Source organism: Hyaena hyaena, unplaced genomic scaffold (assembly GCF_003009895.1).
Source record: "Hyaena hyaena isolate Hyena2069 unplaced genomic scaffold, ASM300989v1 scaffold_42, whole genome shotgun sequence".
NCBI lineage: Eukaryota > Metazoa > Chordata > Mammalia > Carnivora > Hyaenidae > Hyaena > Hyaena hyaena.
The window spans coordinates 2,784,363-2,801,250 of NW_024080674.1; the positions used below are offsets into that span (position 1 = coordinate 2,784,363).

The 16,888-nt window shown below is 48.6% G+C and overlaps 1 protein-coding gene across 3 annotated transcripts in view; it reads left to right on the forward strand.

Moving 5' to 3' along the window:
• ATP9A (ATPase phospholipid transporting 9A (putative)) overlaps positions 1-16,888 on the forward strand; it is a 124,346-nt gene that overhangs the window by 39,093 nt on the left and 68,365 nt on the right. For all 3 annotated transcript variants that reach the window (XM_039229968.1, XM_039229970.1, XM_039229969.1), the window contains exons 5-7: positions 12,327-12,385; positions 13,856-13,907; positions 15,960-16,054. In XM_039229968.1, coding sequence (XP_039085899.1) covers positions 12,327-12,385; positions 13,856-13,907; positions 15,960-16,054 — 206 coding nt within the window. The remainder of the gene's footprint in view (positions 1-12,326; positions 12,386-13,855; positions 13,908-15,959; positions 16,055-16,888) is intronic.

Genomic DNA, 16,888 nt, shown 5'->3' on the forward strand with positions numbered 1-16,888 from the left:
TATTGTCATGCCAATGCAGCCGTAGGGAAACCGAGCCGAGTTCTGAGCACTGACCCAGCCCCTGCTCGGCCGTTTGTTTTGAAAGCCCCCAAAAGCACTGAAGAAACTGTCAGCTCAGAAAGTGATGGAGGTGAGTTTAGTTATTTGATACACTTGGGCGGAGGTGGAGGGTGAGCAGGACACAGAGCCCCCGCTGGAAGATTGCAGAGAGAGGAAGAGAAAGAAGGCTTTTTTGACCTTCCTGTTTGATTACTTACTGTTTTCTTGAGTGAAGCTTTTCACCGAGGTCTTCGTTTAGTGAATTCAAAAGCAGAATGAAACACACACACGTATATAGATAGATAGATGGATAGATAGGTGTATCTATCATAGGTATATATGGTAGGTATATCTATCTATCTATCTATCTGTCTGTCTGTCTGTCTGTCTATCTATGTGTATCTATTTCCATGCAGAACTCTTCCCTTTTGTATCACATGATATCTTAAAAAATGTATTTTTCAACACCATTTTTAGAGTTAAGAAATGGCTAGAAACCAAAATATCCAGTCCTTGATCCCTGCATTACGGGCCACGTTATTTCCCTACACTCTGGACCATTTTCAGATTAACAAGAGCAGTACTTGTGCTGATGGAGTTTAAAAAAATGTTTTTCGTAATAATTTCTAACTAGAAAGAAAGTTACAAAAATCCTGTAGTGAATTCCGACACCCTCTTCGCCCCACGGACATCAGTTGTTAACATTTTGGCGTATTTGGTTTTGAATACTCTCTCTCAAGTCGTTAGAGAATTAAGTTGCAGACATCATTCCCCTTACCCCTCAGTACGTCCGTGTTTAATTCCTAGTAGGGCATTTCTCTTACATAACATGATACAGTTGTTAAAATCAGGAAATTTAACAGCAGTGCATTACTATTAATCTACAGTCCTTACTCAAAATTTGCCATTTGTTCCTAAAACATCCTGGTTTGTGACCCCCCCCCCCCCCCCCCCCCCCCCCCCCCCCCCCCCGCAAACCCCCAGCATCTAAAATGCCCTGTTTTTAACAGAATTTTTTTTCCGGTGCAGAAGCCACTACAGATTTGCCAGTGACATTTAGCTGTCCTTGCTCCTTAATCTCCTCTAGCCTGGCACAGCTCCCTGGTTTTCTTTGATACAACATTGACATTTTTGAAGAGGACTGGCCAGGGGCGCCTGGGTGGCCCAGTCGGTTAAACGTCCAACTTTGGATCCGGTCATGATCTCGCTGTTGCCAGTTCCCCGAGTTCGAGCTCCGCTTTGGGCTCTGTGCCCACAGCTCGGAGCCTGGGGCCTGCTTCAGATTCTGTGTCTCCCTCTCTCTCTGCCCCTCCCCTGCTCACACTCTGCCTTTCTTCTTTCATATAAATGCACATTAAAACAATTTTTTTAAAGGTCTGGCCAGTTTCAGGGCAGTTGCATTATAGCCTGTCCCTCAGTCTGTGTTTGATGTGTCAAAATTAGATTTATGACATGTATTTTTAGCAGGAGTTAATACAGTTTTAAGAATGCCAGGGGCGCCTGGGTGGCTTAGTCGGTTAAGTGTCCGACTTTCGCTTAGGTCATGATCTCGCGGTTCGTGGGTTCGAGCCCCGCATCGGGCTCTGTGCTGACTAGCAGCTCAGAGCCTGGAGCCCATTTCAGAATCTGTGTCTCCCTCTCTCTCTGACCCTCCCCTGCTCACGCTGTCTCTCTCTCTCCCCTAGAAATAAATAAAAATATTAAAAAAAAAAAAAGAATGCCAGTGGCACAGTCTCTTGTGACTTTGCCAGAGTTTTTGAAGCGTTATGATAATCCAATTGAAGAAAACTTTCAAACTTTGAGGAAAGATTGATTTTAATAAGGCACTCACCACTGAGAGGAAAAATGGATGGTAGTCGTCTTCTGCTAGTTGCTACTTCCATTTAGATCATCTTATTTCATTATCTATTATCTAAATAACACACCAATTAGATCAATTTTTAACATAATTGTCATGTCAAATAATAACACTTCACATGGAAATGACTGTTTATTCGTTTTGTTAAGAATTTTCTTTGACTACAGCACGTCCCAAGCGTATCATTAAGTTTCCGTTTTATGGAGACAAACATAGAGCCTGGGGATTCAGGGATAATTTGGGGAGGTATCCAGCCATTTAAACAATTTTTTTATTTTATTTATTTCTGAGAGAGAGAGAGACAGCGTGAGCAGGGGAGGGTCAGAGAGAGAGGGAGACACAGAATCTGAAGCAGTTTCCAGGCTCTGAGCTGTCAGCACAGAACCCGATGTGGGGCTCGAACCCATGAACAGTGAGATCATGACCTGAGCCGAAGTCGGACGCTTAACCTACTGAGCCACCCAGGCGCCCCAGTATCCAGACATTTAAATAGATAATTAAAAAATGCAACTAGGGTCATCTGGGTGGTTCAGTTGGTTAAACATCCGACTCTTGGTTTCAGCTCAGTTCATGATCTCATGGTTCCTGAGTTCAAGCCCTGCATCGGGCTCTATGCTGACAGTGTGGTGCCTGCTTGGAATTCTGTCTCTTTCTTTCAAAATAAATAAACTTTAAAAATGCAACTAATAATTATACTTTAGCTGTGGGAGTGGGGTGGCTGTCCTAAGGAATTAAGGAATCCCCCCCCCCCCCCATTCTTGACCACGGTGTTCCTGGTTCTGAGCACCATGTAGGACAGTTGAAGAAAGTAGTGCTTCTGAGCCTGTGCTCTGCCCGAATTCAAGAGTCCTGCTTACGCCTTCACCCCGCTATGTGGGCAGATCCTCAGCGTGTCAGTACACTGGCGGTAATAATAGCGCCTGCCTTATTAGAGTTGCTCTAAATATAACTCTTGTATGAGACTCTCTCAGTGTGCCCAGGATTCGGTGTGTGCACAAGAAAGACCGTGTTGATGGTGTTGAAGCAGGGGTCCATTAAGTGTTGGTGGGTGTGAATAAGTAAACGGAAGCATGAGCCAGGGGTCATGGGGGGTGATGGGAGCCCATCAGAGAGGACCTGATACGTCTTCTCAGGAGAGGTGGCCTTTGTCTTAAGTCTGATAGGGTAGAAGAGAGCGGGACTGGCCTCGAGATTTGTGGTGCTTCGTGCAAAATGAACACATTGAGCCCTTGTTCAAAAATTAAGAATTTAAGGGGATGCCCAGGTAGCTCGATTGAGCGTCCAGCTTCTGATTTCGTCTCAGGTCATAATCTCACAGTTCTTGGGTTTGAGCCCCGTGTCGGGCTCTGTGCTGACAGCGTGGAGCCTGCTTGGGATTCTCTGTCTCTCTCTCTTTCTGTCTGTCTCTCTCCCTTTCAAAAATAAGTGAAATAAACTTGTAAAAGAAATTAAGAATTTCAAGATGGCAGCAGGCGAGCATGAAAGGAAGAACAGGACCCTTCTGAGCACACAGCCCTGTGCCGATACCCAGATCACACAGGCACAAAGTGGCCCTGGCGAAGGGTCTTCCACCCAGAGGCCGCAGGTGAGATGACCAGCAGTGCGGGATACGTACCTCAGGTTCTGGCTTGCTCTCATTCTTTCCGTTTGGGTCATATTTCCCAAGTTTCCCTCCTGGGGAAACAGAGGAGAGGATCACGTAGGCCAGTGAGCCCCTGGCCCTGTGGGAAAGTGCATCCTGCGGTCTAGGATTCCATGGAGAAAGCAGTCTACAGGGAGAAGCTGGTGTTGGAAGCGCTTGGAAAAATACTGTCAAGGGGCACCTGGGTGGCTCATTTGGTCAAGCCTCTAACTCTTGATTTTGGCTCAGGTCATGATCTCCGGATTTGTGGGTTTGGGGCCCGCGTCAGGCTCTGTGCTCCCCGTGCGGAGCTGGCTTGGGGTTCTCTCTCTTTTCCTCTCTCTCTCTGCCCCTCACTCTCTCAAAAATAAACAAGATAAACTGTAAAATTGCAACTCTTTAAAAAAAAAAAAGAAAAAACATACTGTTGAAATTGGAAAGCAGTAGAAAAAAATGAAAGACGACCCACTGAAAGCCAGCCAGGTGGCTTCTACAGATGGGAGCTGAGAGGCCCAGGGAGGCCGGTGCGTCCCAGTAGCTAGTGAAGGGCATGCCTGTGACGTGGACCCCGGCTTGTCTGAATGCGCATCCGGAGCCTGTCGGTCTCTGCCCCTCCTGTGTCCAGGGGGGCCTGGGGGCAGCACCTTCGCCTGGAGCATCAACCAGAGCCACGATATTCAGCCTTAATGCCCATGCTACAGAAGCACGCTCAGATTTAAAGAATTTTAAGATGCGTTTCTGAGTCCAAAGGAATTTGATAACCCAGCATCCTCATTCTAAGGCAGACAGACTTATTTGTCATTAGCCAAAGGTGGTGGAAGCCCGGTAGGGATCATGCTTTCGGATAAATAAGCATTTCTTGTCCTTGAAATCCGCATTTGCCACATCATCAGAGACTGGAGGGAGGTTCTTCTGGGTTGAGGGACCTTCTCTAACAGCGTTCGGTGGCACGGAAATACCAAAAGCCAAAGAAGAAAGTGTCTTGAAGTGGGGGCCGCCCCAGCAAAGCTTCGCATGGTTACAGGAGAGATTTGGGTTGGGTGGGGCCAGAATGATAAGTAAAGGGATTATTTCTCCTCCTGTGTGTCTTGCTCAAACCAGAAGTTTAATTCTGGGGGTGGAGTGGTTTGCCCTGATGATCCCAGGTGGGGGCAGTTGGCTTTCTTTCCATTTTCAAGAGATGAATTCCATGGGCCTTCTACCAGGACTGTTTCCCCAGACTGACCTGTGATCAAGCGCTAAATGAGGCATGCGGATAATTAGCTTTGAAAGAAAGTGCAGATGGAGGCACAAAGAGCACAATTGCTGGATGCTTCTTTCCCGCCGGGGACATCGGCATCAGGGCACGCTGCCAGCCGTCAGTCATAGGCTGGAAGTCTGCGTGAAATGGACGGAACCCCCCCTTTCTTCAGTTTTTGGGTATACATGGGGTGTTAAAAACCAGCTGCTATCTTTCATCTTCCCCATTTCTTTCCAGATAGTTCTGGAAAGGGTCTTTTCACCCTTTCCTAGTGATGGAATAACCTCAGGATCTCCATCTTCACTTAAGTGACAGTTTTTTTCCCCAACTTACTTCAGAATCTACTTTGGACTGTTAGTTAGGATTGTGGTTCATGTGACTGAACTTTGAGGTCAAAGGATATACGTGTCTTTCTTTTTGGCATTTGTGCTCCATTGGAGTTTATCAGGAGAAGGTAGGATGATGTAGCCAATGAAGGTGCATTTATTAATAGGGAGTACTATGCTCACAGGTAGTTAACTAAACTGAAACTTTGTATTCCTAAACCCAAGTACCGTTTGTGTTTTTTATAGTATAAACTCCGTTCAGGCACGAGAGAGCACCACCAAGCTATGTTTTATACTTTAACATTTTTTAATTGTATTTTTATCAAGTTTCAGATATTTATTAGTGTAAACCCCAACACAATACAGCAGCATGATTTTGTGCATTTATAAATGTTTATTTATTTTTGAGAGAGGGAGAGACAGAGCATGAGCAGGGGAGGGGCAGAGAGAGAGAGAGACCCAGAATCCCAAGCAGGCTCCGGGCTCTGAGCTGCCAGCACAGAGCCCGATGTGGGGCTTGAACTCATGAACTGAGTTCATCATGCCCTGAGCCGAAGTCGGACGCTTAACCGACTAAGCCGCCCAGGTGCCCCCGATTCTGTGCATTTAGAGGGGGAATGTTTCCTGGGTAAGTGGAAAATTGTGTGGAGGGCTTCTGGAGGACCTTCATGCTAAGCAGCTTCATAGTGAGACGTCTCTTCTAGAAGTCTGGACCCTCTCGTTGGCTGTAATCTGCATTCACTGAGTAGAACCTTGTATTGATCGTTGAGACCCAGTTTCCTCCAGGGCTCTGGGTTTTTCTTCCCCTCCCTGCTGATGTCCGGATCGAACAGCCCCAGGCGCGAGATGTACCGCGCTGCTCTAGTGCCTCCGGCTCCAGTAAATGCCAAGAGGAGATCCAGTTCTGAGGCCCCTTGGCCTGACCAGGATCCGGCATGACACGCTTTGCGGCAGAGGCCTCCGGTCAGAAGAAAAGATCCCATCTGCAAGGCCCGGGGCTCCGTAGTCCCTGCACTGAGGACGAACAGACACCCCTGTTTCATACCTTTTTCAGAGAAGAGAGTTACAGTGAGTGGTCTTTTTGACATTAACCGCAGCAAACGTACCACAGAGGTCCTTGACTGCGGATCTCAAATCCAGTTCGGGAACCAAGGTGTCCCGCTGCCCAAGCTTTCCTCGAAGGTTCCGAGCTTTCGCTTTTACAAGCCTTGTTTAAAACAGAGCTTGTCAAACGCTTTCTCACACTGTTCTCCGACACATGTCAAGTTATTTCCGACCAAAGTGCTCAACTTCTCTATTGCAAGTCGCTGGTGAGCTCTTCTAATGTTTAATTAAAAAACAAACAATCCTGAGAACAATCTCACATGCACCTTGAGGTGTTACCTTTCCCAAACAGTATTCCCCCGACCAGGGCGTTGCTCTGGTTCTTCATTATTGGGCCCCAGAAGCAGGGAAGACCATTTACGTATTTATTTTAAAAGCCCCTATGGGGCATAAACTTGTTACATTGAAACCTCGACCTTTCTTTTTTTTTCTTTTTCTTTCTTTCTTTTTTTTTTTTTTAAGTTCCCACTATTTTAAACAAAAGCCCCAGGAAGGGGCCATGGCATTTACAATAATGCTCTTAAGCCCTTTGCCTGTTTTTAAATAACAGTCTTTTCTAGGACTCTGGGGAGTGCGGACAACTCTCATGGAATATGAACATTTCAGCTTTAAACCTGTGAACGGTGCTGGGCCCCGCGGAGGCGTTTTCCCGTCACCCCCAGGAAATTTACAACTCCTCACTGTCACAGAGTGTGAGCTGAGCAGTGATACATTAACCAGGGTGGTGTGTGGGGATGGCTGGCCCAGGGTCTACGAAAGCAACCCATGTCCCGCGTGTGCGATGAAAAATAAAAGTAGGGCTGGAGGTGTTCGGGGTCAGAACGTAGGCCCGCACATACTCGTGCCCCGGAATTCATTTTTAAGAAGTTTTCCTTTTTTTTTTTTTTTTTTTTGCGGGGCTGTTCTGCAGTTTGACTGGACTGTCACTTGCTTGTTTGGACTCCGGGGAAACATCTGGTTTCTCCCTGCGAGGTAGACACAACTGCTCTTATTCCAGAGCTGTCATCCATGAAAAGCGCGCTGTGGGCTCAATAGCTTTGCTTATGAAAGGCTTGGGGTCCATCTCAACAGAAATAAACAGCTCTTGTAATTGGGATTTTGTTCCCTGTTACAAACTCTGGCTCCGAGGTGACGTGGGTAAAGTGTCAAAAGCTTGCAAGGGACACATTTATTTTACAGAAGGCATTTAGTGATTTAGGATGTGGCCAGCAGACAGTTCCCCACTTAACCTTCGTAAAAAATCTCAAACCCAACTTCTGTAAAGCTGCTGCAGATGCATCTGCAAATCCCAGAGGCTGGAGGCGGGAGGCTGGTTGGTAGGTGAACCGGATGAGAAGAGCGGTCCCAGGAGGGGGCGTTCTGGGCCTTCGGACCTCAGAACGGGCGCAGGTTGTGGGCACTGACAGTGTTACTGGGTGTTTTCACTTCGCTTCAGGAGCAGCCACGCAGCGTGTAGGAACCAGTGCGAAACGAAAATGCAGGGCCTCTTGTCAAAAAGTTAAGAATTTTAAGATGAGAACATCATGCATTTGCCCAGGGTGGCGGGGGGGAGGGGGGTTGCTGTGTGAATGCACAAGCCACGCAGCCAGCTCTACTGCTTTAGAGGAACCTCAGGGGAGGTGAGAGAAACAAGGGAAGAAATGCTGGAGACTTCTCAGTGGGGGGCTGGGGAGAGTGTCTTCCTCAGTCTCAGAGAATGGGCGCTCCGAGTGGAGACAGGTGATAATCCCCGCAGATGTGCTGTTTTTATTTCTCCTGTTTCTTTTTTTCTTAAATTTTTTCAAACATGAATTCATTTTGGAGAGACAGAGTGCAAGCGGGGGAGGGGGCAAAGAGAGAGGAAGACTCAGAATCCCAAGCAGGCTCCAGGCTGGGAGCTGTCAGCACAGAGCCCGACACGGGGCTCGAACCTACAAACCGTGAGATCATGACTTGAGCCGAAGTCGGACGCTTAACCGACTGAGCCCCCCAGGCACCCCAGTTTCTCAAATTTCTTTGTTAGGAAGATGAGGCGATCTACCAGACTGCATCCGTACCTTGGTCATTCGTTCGTTCCTTCTTTTTTTCCTTTCTTTTCTGCAAGAACATTTGTAGAAAACTCAAAATAGTTGTTAATGTGAGGATAGAAATCGCGTGTTTGGAGCCCTTTCCACAGTTTGAAGGGTTTTTTTTTTTTTTTTTTTTCATTGTGGGAGTTGATCCCAGCCCCAGAATGCCTGGCTAGTCGGTCTCATTCGGTCCCCTTTTTTCCCTCACTTCTCTCCCCCACCCTGGCCACGGCAGCCGGGGCCACTTATTCAGACGACCGACTGCAGCCAGCCGTGGGCACGTGGCTGGTGGAAAGCCCGGGAAGCTTTGGAATGTACATACTCGTATCTACTTTCCCTTCTCTTTCCTTCCTGCCACTTTCTCTCCTTTTGGTTTTATGTCTGTTCTCATGCAGAATACACACCTACATAGACACACACTAACGCACGCCTGTCTGGTGGCCCCCAAAAAGACGGCATGGAAAGGGAAGTCCAAATTTATGGTCAAGACTGCGTGATTAGCTCGAGAGGGTGGGAGAGGCTGAGGATCTCCCTTTGTTGATGCTGCGGAGGCCCTCCTTCCCCCAAATACTGAAATGCTAACAAGGGAGCCACGGCTGAGAAGTACCAGCAGCTTCCGCTGCCCTCTTCCGGAGGCTGCTGGATGACAGACAGATACAGTGGAAGAGCTTGTCTGAAGGCTCGGCCTGCTGGCCTTACTCAGAAACTGCTCGGCAAACAGCGGATTAAAAGGGGTTTTTGTTGAGGTAGAGCAGATGGACAGGGAGAGGCAGAGTTCACATTAACTGATCATAAATCAAGACTCTGTCGTAGAAGGGAAAGATCTGGGTCTGGTCACTTAAAAGTTTGAGCTCATTTAATTTATTAATCTTTTTTCTTATTTAGAAGAGCCCCTCCTGCTTTTAAATAAAACAAAAAATCACTGAAGAATTTAGAAAATACACATGCCAGAGAAGGGGATAAATTCCCTGTGTCTCCAGGAAGAACCCCCTCCCGCCTTCCAGCAGAACCCTCCTCATTTCGTCCTGTGCCCTGCTGACATCCACACATCCACGCACACAGTTACTATGTAATAAGACTGGAAATACATGTTGCTCTCTGAGTTACAGACAAGAGAAAATTTGTAGCTAGGTCTCCCGGTTTGGGACACGGGCGGCGTGATCGTTTGGGTCAGTCCACCAACTTAAATTTCTGTAATAAAACCAAAGACGATGTGTGAATTTATGTTTGGGAAAGCCGGGGCAAGCTCAGGTGCAGGAGAAGTTCATGGGCACCGAGGGCCATGTTGAGTTTATGATCTTCCTTCCTTCAAGCAAACGCCTCCGCCTTCATAAGCTCCCCGGGAAGGAAAGGGGGGCTGTGCCTGTTTTTCCTGTTGTCCCCTGGTGGGACCAGAAGAAATGTTCAGGCAGGAAAAGAATTCTGCACTTGGGACTCTCTTTCCCTCATTTCTAATGCGGTGACTCTTTGTGTTTTCTTTTGTTTTAAAATTTTCTAATGTTTTATTTATTTTTGAGGTGGGAGAGGGAGGGAGGGAGGAGGAGGGGCAGAGAGAGACAGAGACACAGAATCCGAAGCAGCTCCGGGCTCTGAGCCGTCAGCACAGAGCCCGACGCGGGGCTCGAACTCACCATCCGTGAGATCACAACCCGAGCGGAAGTCAGACACCTGACAGACTGAGCCACCCAGGCGCCCCTCTGAGTCTTTGGATGGGCGCACGTCCTCTCTTCCCTGTGCAGGTGTTTCGACATAATGAAGGCTGCGGGCTGTGGGTCTCTCTCCAGGGTGCTAGGGCTCAGGCCCACCAGTTGCATTTAGTCCCACGTTTCGTGAAAATGCACATTAAACAGCCCTGTCCTGGTGTGAGGTGCGCACTCTGGGAGAGCCCAGAAGTCCTCACAGCAACTGACGGTCGGCCCAGCTCATCGCCACTTGCTATGTTCTGTCTAGAAGTTGTTATTAGCGTTCGTATGCTTTCCTTTTTAGTGTCAGTTCTACCGACTGTTACCATGACAAAAAAATTTTTTTATAGTTTATTTTTGAGACAGAGAGACAGAGCATGAGTGGGGGAGGGGCAGAGAGAGAGGGAGACACAGAATCCGAAACAGGCTCCAGGCTCTGTACCATGACAAAATTTAACTACATACAAGAATGAATGAAAATGAAACCCTACGGAACCTCCTTGAAACAGCTGTTTTGGTAGAGATCATTGGAATGCTATGGAAAGTCTCGACGGTGGGGAGCTATTAAAAAGATGCATTGAGTCGTGTGCAAAGTATAAAATGCTGTGAAAAACTGTAAACGTGTAGAGTTGTACACTTAAGATTATTTCGTTAGCGTCTTTAAGTTCCTCTTAAAACTAACGAAGCTCAAGCTAGGGATCCTACTTCGTGGAGTTGGGTGTTTGTTGAGTGAATGAATACAGGGACGGGGGAACAGATGAACGATCCCCGTTCCACTTCTGCTCTCAGTGCTGAGTAAAATTGTACTTCACTGAGGAGGACGGAGAGTCACTGCTATTATTTCCTTCGTCTCTTGGCTGACCGTTTATAAGTTAAATGGGCGCTTTTCTTTTTTTTTTTTTTTCTTTTTTTTACAAAAGGCCAATGACCTGAAGAGTTTACCGTGTGAGAGTTTGCCCCGTCCACAAAATCCAGGCCACCCCCTCTCTGGGCTTGCTCCTAGGACCACCGGCCCCGACCAGCCCTTCCCCCTCCCTGCTCCCCCCACGCAGCGCCCCTGGTCTTGCTGAAGGAGCTGCAGCCTGTGGCTACACGCATGCATGGGCTCCGGGCACGCACCACTTCCTCACATCTCGTGCCTTCCTCCCGTGGGTTACTGGGTACCAGTTCCTTCATCTGGCCATTTCCGGTCTCCCCTTTCCTGCAGAGTGTATGTTGACACCCTCCCTTAGCCCATCCCATCCAATTATTATTTGCCCATCACCCCCTTCCCTCCACTAGAATGTGAGTCCCCCCTTGCAGACCACCGGTCATACAGCAGGCGCTCCATAAATGGCGCTTGAGTGTTGAGTGCATGATCGGGGGCTTCTGTGTGCACGCTGGACTCCCCTCCATCATTTCACACGCTATTTTGCACTAACAGCTGCTGTCTGGCTCTAATTCTCACCAGCTCATGGGTTTGCAAACGACAGCCCAGGGGCCAAATTCAGCGCATTCCCCCCGAATCCCCCCATTTTTTTTTGGTATGTCCTGGGAGCCAGGAATGGTGTTTAGCCTTTGGTGGGGAAGTTGCTGGCTCAGTTGGGAACCGAAACTGTTCACTGCCTTGGCCCCACCGGCAAAGGCTTGTTGATTCCTGAAGGAGACCAGGCTTTCATTTTCTGGGATAAGGGGACTGTCTTGCATCTTTGAACTCCCGTAGCGTAGCTCTCAGTAAATGTTTTCTGGGGGGTTGAACCGAACTCACTTTATTACTATTTTTTAGTCTCTGTCTGGAGTCAGATGGTGGTGTGAATCCTGGCTCTGAGGGCTGTTGTGAGGAGGAAAGAAGGCATCACTATGTCAGTATCTGTACAGTGCTTAGCACAGGATTGGTGTTTAATGTTAGCTGTTACTCTTTATCCAGACACCTCGTGGAATGTATCGTCTGAGCACGAACACGTAAACGAAATATGTAGCAATCGCAAATTTTTACAAAGTCACTCATTTTTGGTTGGCTTCTTTCTTTCTGAGGGTGTTGAAAATTAAGAGTTGACCTTCTGTCCCACGGATCTGACTCTTAATTTTCTTCCCCATTTCCGTGCTGTTTTTTGTTTTCTTTTGAGGCTCAATGAATCTCACGGTGCCCACTTAGAAAAGCTTATACGGCACGGGTAAGGCAGAGGCCTCGAGTGAGGGGGTGAGTTACTCCCAGGGCTCAAAGAAGGGGAACTCGTTCCTTTAGCAGTCTCTGCAGCAGGTGAATCTCTCCTGAAGAGAGGCGGGCAGTGTTGATGCGGTTGGGTGGGCGGGGGGCACACCTGCTTCTGGGCGTATGGTATAGACTTTGCAGGCTCGTGGGCACTCTACAGAAGCATGAGGAATTGAAATGCGTTCATACATGATGTATCTTGGACGTTTCTTTGCAGGGACAGTGAAGGTGAAGAGCTCCAATATCCAGGTTGGAGATCTTATCATCGTTGAAAAGGTGGGTGGGGTTTGTCACGGACTGCCCTGTGAGTTTGTGTCAGTGGGAAGTCATTGCCACTTCTTGAATGTGAACACGTGACTCGTATATCTCGTAGACTAACTGATTTTCCTCTATAACTTTGCCTGGGGAGGAAAATTTTTTTTCCCATGAGACCTACACATAAAATGCTTTTTCAAGGTTTATGTGTGTTGGTTAGCCAAAAATTCTGCTTATAAACACAAGTACAAGGTTTTTTTAAAAACTTTACTTATTTTTGAGAGAGAGAGAGAGAGACCACATGAACGGGGGAGGGGCAGAGACAGAGGGAGACACAGAATCCGAAGCAGGCTCCAGGCTCTGAGCTGTCAGCACAGAGCCCGACGTGGGGCTCGAATCCACGAACCATGAGATCATGACCTGAGCTGAAGTTGGATGCTTAACTAACTGAGGCACCCAGGCGCCCCTAAGTTTTGATTTCCTATTTGATGCGTCTGTTTTTTTTTTTTTAACTTACTGTAAAATCTTTCCCAGAAGTCTGCTTGCTGCGTAAGCACATAAAAATCTCTGTCATTTACTGTTTGAGCATTTTTAGCTTGCATTTTGTGACATAAACAAAGTGCTTTCCTGTCGTTTTGTGGGGAGATGGGGTTAAGTGTAATACGAGACCAGTAAGGAGGCCAGAAAACACATTTTTAAAAATAGCGCCCTGAATAAATGTTTGCGACTTTGGCCCACACTCCTGTCTTTCCACTGTCTGGAAGGCAGCGAGTTTTGAGGCTGGCTGGAGAGCCTTGGAATAATATTTGATTGGAAAAGGATCGAATTGTAATCGGTTTCTGTAGGAAGTGAACTGTGCTCTTTGAAAAGGATTAAATCCAAGAACTCAAAGTCGATTTGAGGGAAAGTGAAGCTCTTCTGGGTGGCAGCTCGGAAGAAACACACAAACGCTTTCTGTTATTACGTACTTTTCTGTTCATAATTAAAGGAGGGCCGCTTGCTGGCTTACGGGGTGGGTTTTTTTTTTGTTTTGTTTTGTTTTTGAGACTGTTGCTTCTTTCTACTCGACTTCCTTATTAAAATTCCACCCAAAGCCAAACATCAAGCCAGAAAATTGGTAGGAGAAGAAAGCGTGAGCGGAGCGTGTGTATGGCTTTAGTTTCAGCGGACCTCCGGGAAGAAAGGCAGCCGGGTCGCGGGACGCCCAGGCCCTCTGGCAGGAGTGTCAGCAGCTAATGGTCGGATTCTCCAGGAAACTAGCTCCCTTCCCGAGATAAGGGTTCAGTAGTGGATTAGGAAAGGAACAGCAGTGCGCGAGACTTTTCGGATCCAAAACCAAATAAATCCCCAAATCTGCCCGGGACAAAGGCAGAAACTTAAATGAGGCTGTGGGTTTTCGACGGCCCCCCTCCCCACCGACGGGGGCTGGGGGGCGGGGAGCGGAAACCCCACACACGGGCGTTCACAGTAAGTCTTTCTTTCATTACGCAGAACCAGCGGGTCCCTGCTGACATGATCTTCCTGAGGACATCAGAAAAAAACGGTAAACATCTGGGATCAATTTTGAAAATAACCATTAACCTTTCAGCGGTAATTTGGCAAAATAATCATTTGAAAATGGAACAGAAGTAGATGATCATTTTGGAGCCATGGAGGCAAATCAAAAACATCTCTTTTAATAGAGCAGTCTTTTGGGGGGAAAAAACGTCCTTGGCGCTCACAGCTCAACAGAGTTGGATCATCAGCGCCGAGTCTCAGCTGGTGAAGTGACACTCACAGTGGCCGCGATTTTCCACTCTGGGCTGCCGTTCGGCTTCAGTTCAGGGCTTGGTGGGATACGGAATTGGGTCTAACACGTAGAAGAAAACAGAAATCCTCTCTCTTCCGAGAAAATACCAGATGTGTGGCGGGGAAGCTGGGGAGAGAAGTAGGTGGCCTGTGGGGTCCTTGGCTCATGAGTGACGGGGCCCTGCCTCCCATCACCCATCAGTGTATTTATTGTCACAGCCCACTTGGGCCTGAGTAAGCTGCTCGAGGCCCTTACAGGACCCTGCTCTGGGCAGTTTATTTGCCGGCCACACCGGCACCACCACCGCCGGCCCACCCCCTCCATCTGCTGACTCTAAGCTCCTTTTTAGTTTTTGTTACTTAAGCTGTTGTGAGGCAACGTGGCTGTTTTCCTTTTGCCTACAGGCACAATCAGATCTTTGAAAAAAAAAAATCACATTTATATTCCTTCGAGGTTGCCGCAGCCTATTTTATTATCAATCAAATAAAAGTATAGATGAAACTTTATACTAATAATATATTTATGAAGCCCAGAGGCGGGGTAGAAGGCACTAGGTTAAAAGTCGTGTTTTGAAATCTGCAGCTGTGTCCTCAGTCAGCTCTTCCGACCTCACCAGTGAAGATAGAGCATTATGGATTAGGGGTCCCCGAAGTGTTTCCCCCCCTCACTCTCCAAAAAAGAAAAGATTCAATATGTTTTTCCTTTTTTCTTATTTATTTTTATTTTGTTTTGTTTTAATGTTATTTTTGAGAGGGAGAGACTGGGGGAGGGGCAGAGAGACACAGAGAATCCAAAGCAGGCTCTAGGCTCTGAGCTGTCAGTAAAGAGTCCAACATGGGGCTCGAACCCACAAATTGTGAGATCATGACCTGAGCCGAGGTCTGATGCTTAACAGACTGAGCCACCCAGGTGCCCCCCTCCCTTTTCTTTTTTTTAAAGTTTATTTATTTTGAGAGAACATGAGCAGAGGAGGGACAGAGAAAGAGGGAGAGAGAGAATCTCTGACTCGGGGCTCGAACTCATGAACTGTGAGATCATGACCTGAGCCAAAACCGAGAGTTGGATGCTTAACCGACTGAGCCACCCAGGAGCCTCAGACATGTTCTTCCATAAGAGCGCCCAGAGGTCTTGGCTGCGGTGTCCACGAATTCAGCCCGTTCGGGGTCTGATGAAGTCACAGGTAAATCATTGCTGAGACCTGCACATCAGACTGAAAGAGGCGCCCGTGTGCGAGTAGGTAACAGAGCAGGTCCCTTCTAGCGCCTTCTGTGTCCTAAGCAGTCTGGCGCGATCAGCTGCGGAGCCCTCAGGAGCCCTCCCTATGTTAGGCTGCTGCTGTTCTGTCCATTTTTGCAGTCAGGGAGACTGAGGCCTAGGGCATGCAGCTAGTACGCGGTGCCGCTGGGCTTGGGTCCAGGGTCTGGTTCCCGATAAGGTGTGGTGTGACTCCTGCTCAGAGTGGCCGGATGCACTAGCTGCCTCACGCCAGCCACCGTGCGGGGTTCCGTCACCCCCAGGCCTTTGCAGCAAAGCGCTGCGGGCTGCGTTTCTCCCCATCTTACAGACGGGGCCTGCTGGTGTTTATTTGGCAAGGTCAAGGAGCAGGCCCCGCCTCCTACTCTGAGTGGACGGCGGAGTGAGGATTTGAACCCAGACCTTCCTACCTGAGAGCTTATAGAGGAGGTGGGAAACGGGGTGTTTCTTTTCCCTTTTGGCTGCCGGCCCTTGGTTGGAGTTTTACAAAGTCCAGAGCAGGAACGACCCAGAGCTGCCGAGGGGTCGACGGCGCCCACCTTCCTTCCACAGGGTCGTGCTTCCTGCGGACGGATCAGCTGGATGGTGAGACGGACTGGAAGCTTCGGCTCCCCGTGGGCTGCGCGCAGAGGCTCCCCGCCGCGGCCGTGAGTAGCTTTCCCGCACAGACACAGCCTGGCAGCCATGTCCCTGCGGGGCCCCCCGACCCGGGTGTCCTGCACATGCAGAGCAGGGTGCGGGGCGTCAGGTGCGAAGGAGGGCCGGTGGGGGGGGGCATCCCCGGGAGCCCCCAGCGCCTGTTCTTTCAAGTTACTGTGTGAAGTACAGTGGGGAGCTCTTTGCAGGGAAGCTCGGAATTTTTTTTTCTTTTAAGTTTATTTTTTTGAGAGTGAAAGAGAGAACTGGGGAGGGGCAGAGAGAGAGAGAGAGAGAGTCCCAGGCAGCCTCCACAGTGTCAGTGCAGAGCCCGACACAGGGCTTGAGCTCATGAACTGTTAGATCGTGACCTGAGCTGAAATCAAGAGTCAGACACTTAACCGACTGAGCCCCCCCAGGCGTCCCAAAGCTCAGAGTCTTTTTAAAAAAAATTTTTTTTAACATTTATTCATTTTTGAGAGAGGGAGAGAGAGAGTCCAAATGGGGGTGGGGCAGGGAGAGAGGGAGATACAGAATCGGAAGCAGCTCCAGGCTCTGAGCTGTCAGCACAGAGCCCGATGTGGGGCTCGAACCCATGAGCAGTGAGATCATGACCTGAGCAGAAGTCAGATGCTTAACCGACTGAGCCCCCCTCGCGCCCCTGGAAGCTCAGAGTCTTAAGAAGCCCCGACAAGCTTCCTAGCAGGAACCTAGGAGGTCAGGTGTATCGTTTCTCCACTTGGAGCTTCTGAAGGCTGCTTGTCATACTCAGAACTGCTGTGGGCCTCGCCGCTGTTGTCCCCAAGCCCCATGACCTCAGTCTCTGTGCCGGAGCCCCAGTGCCC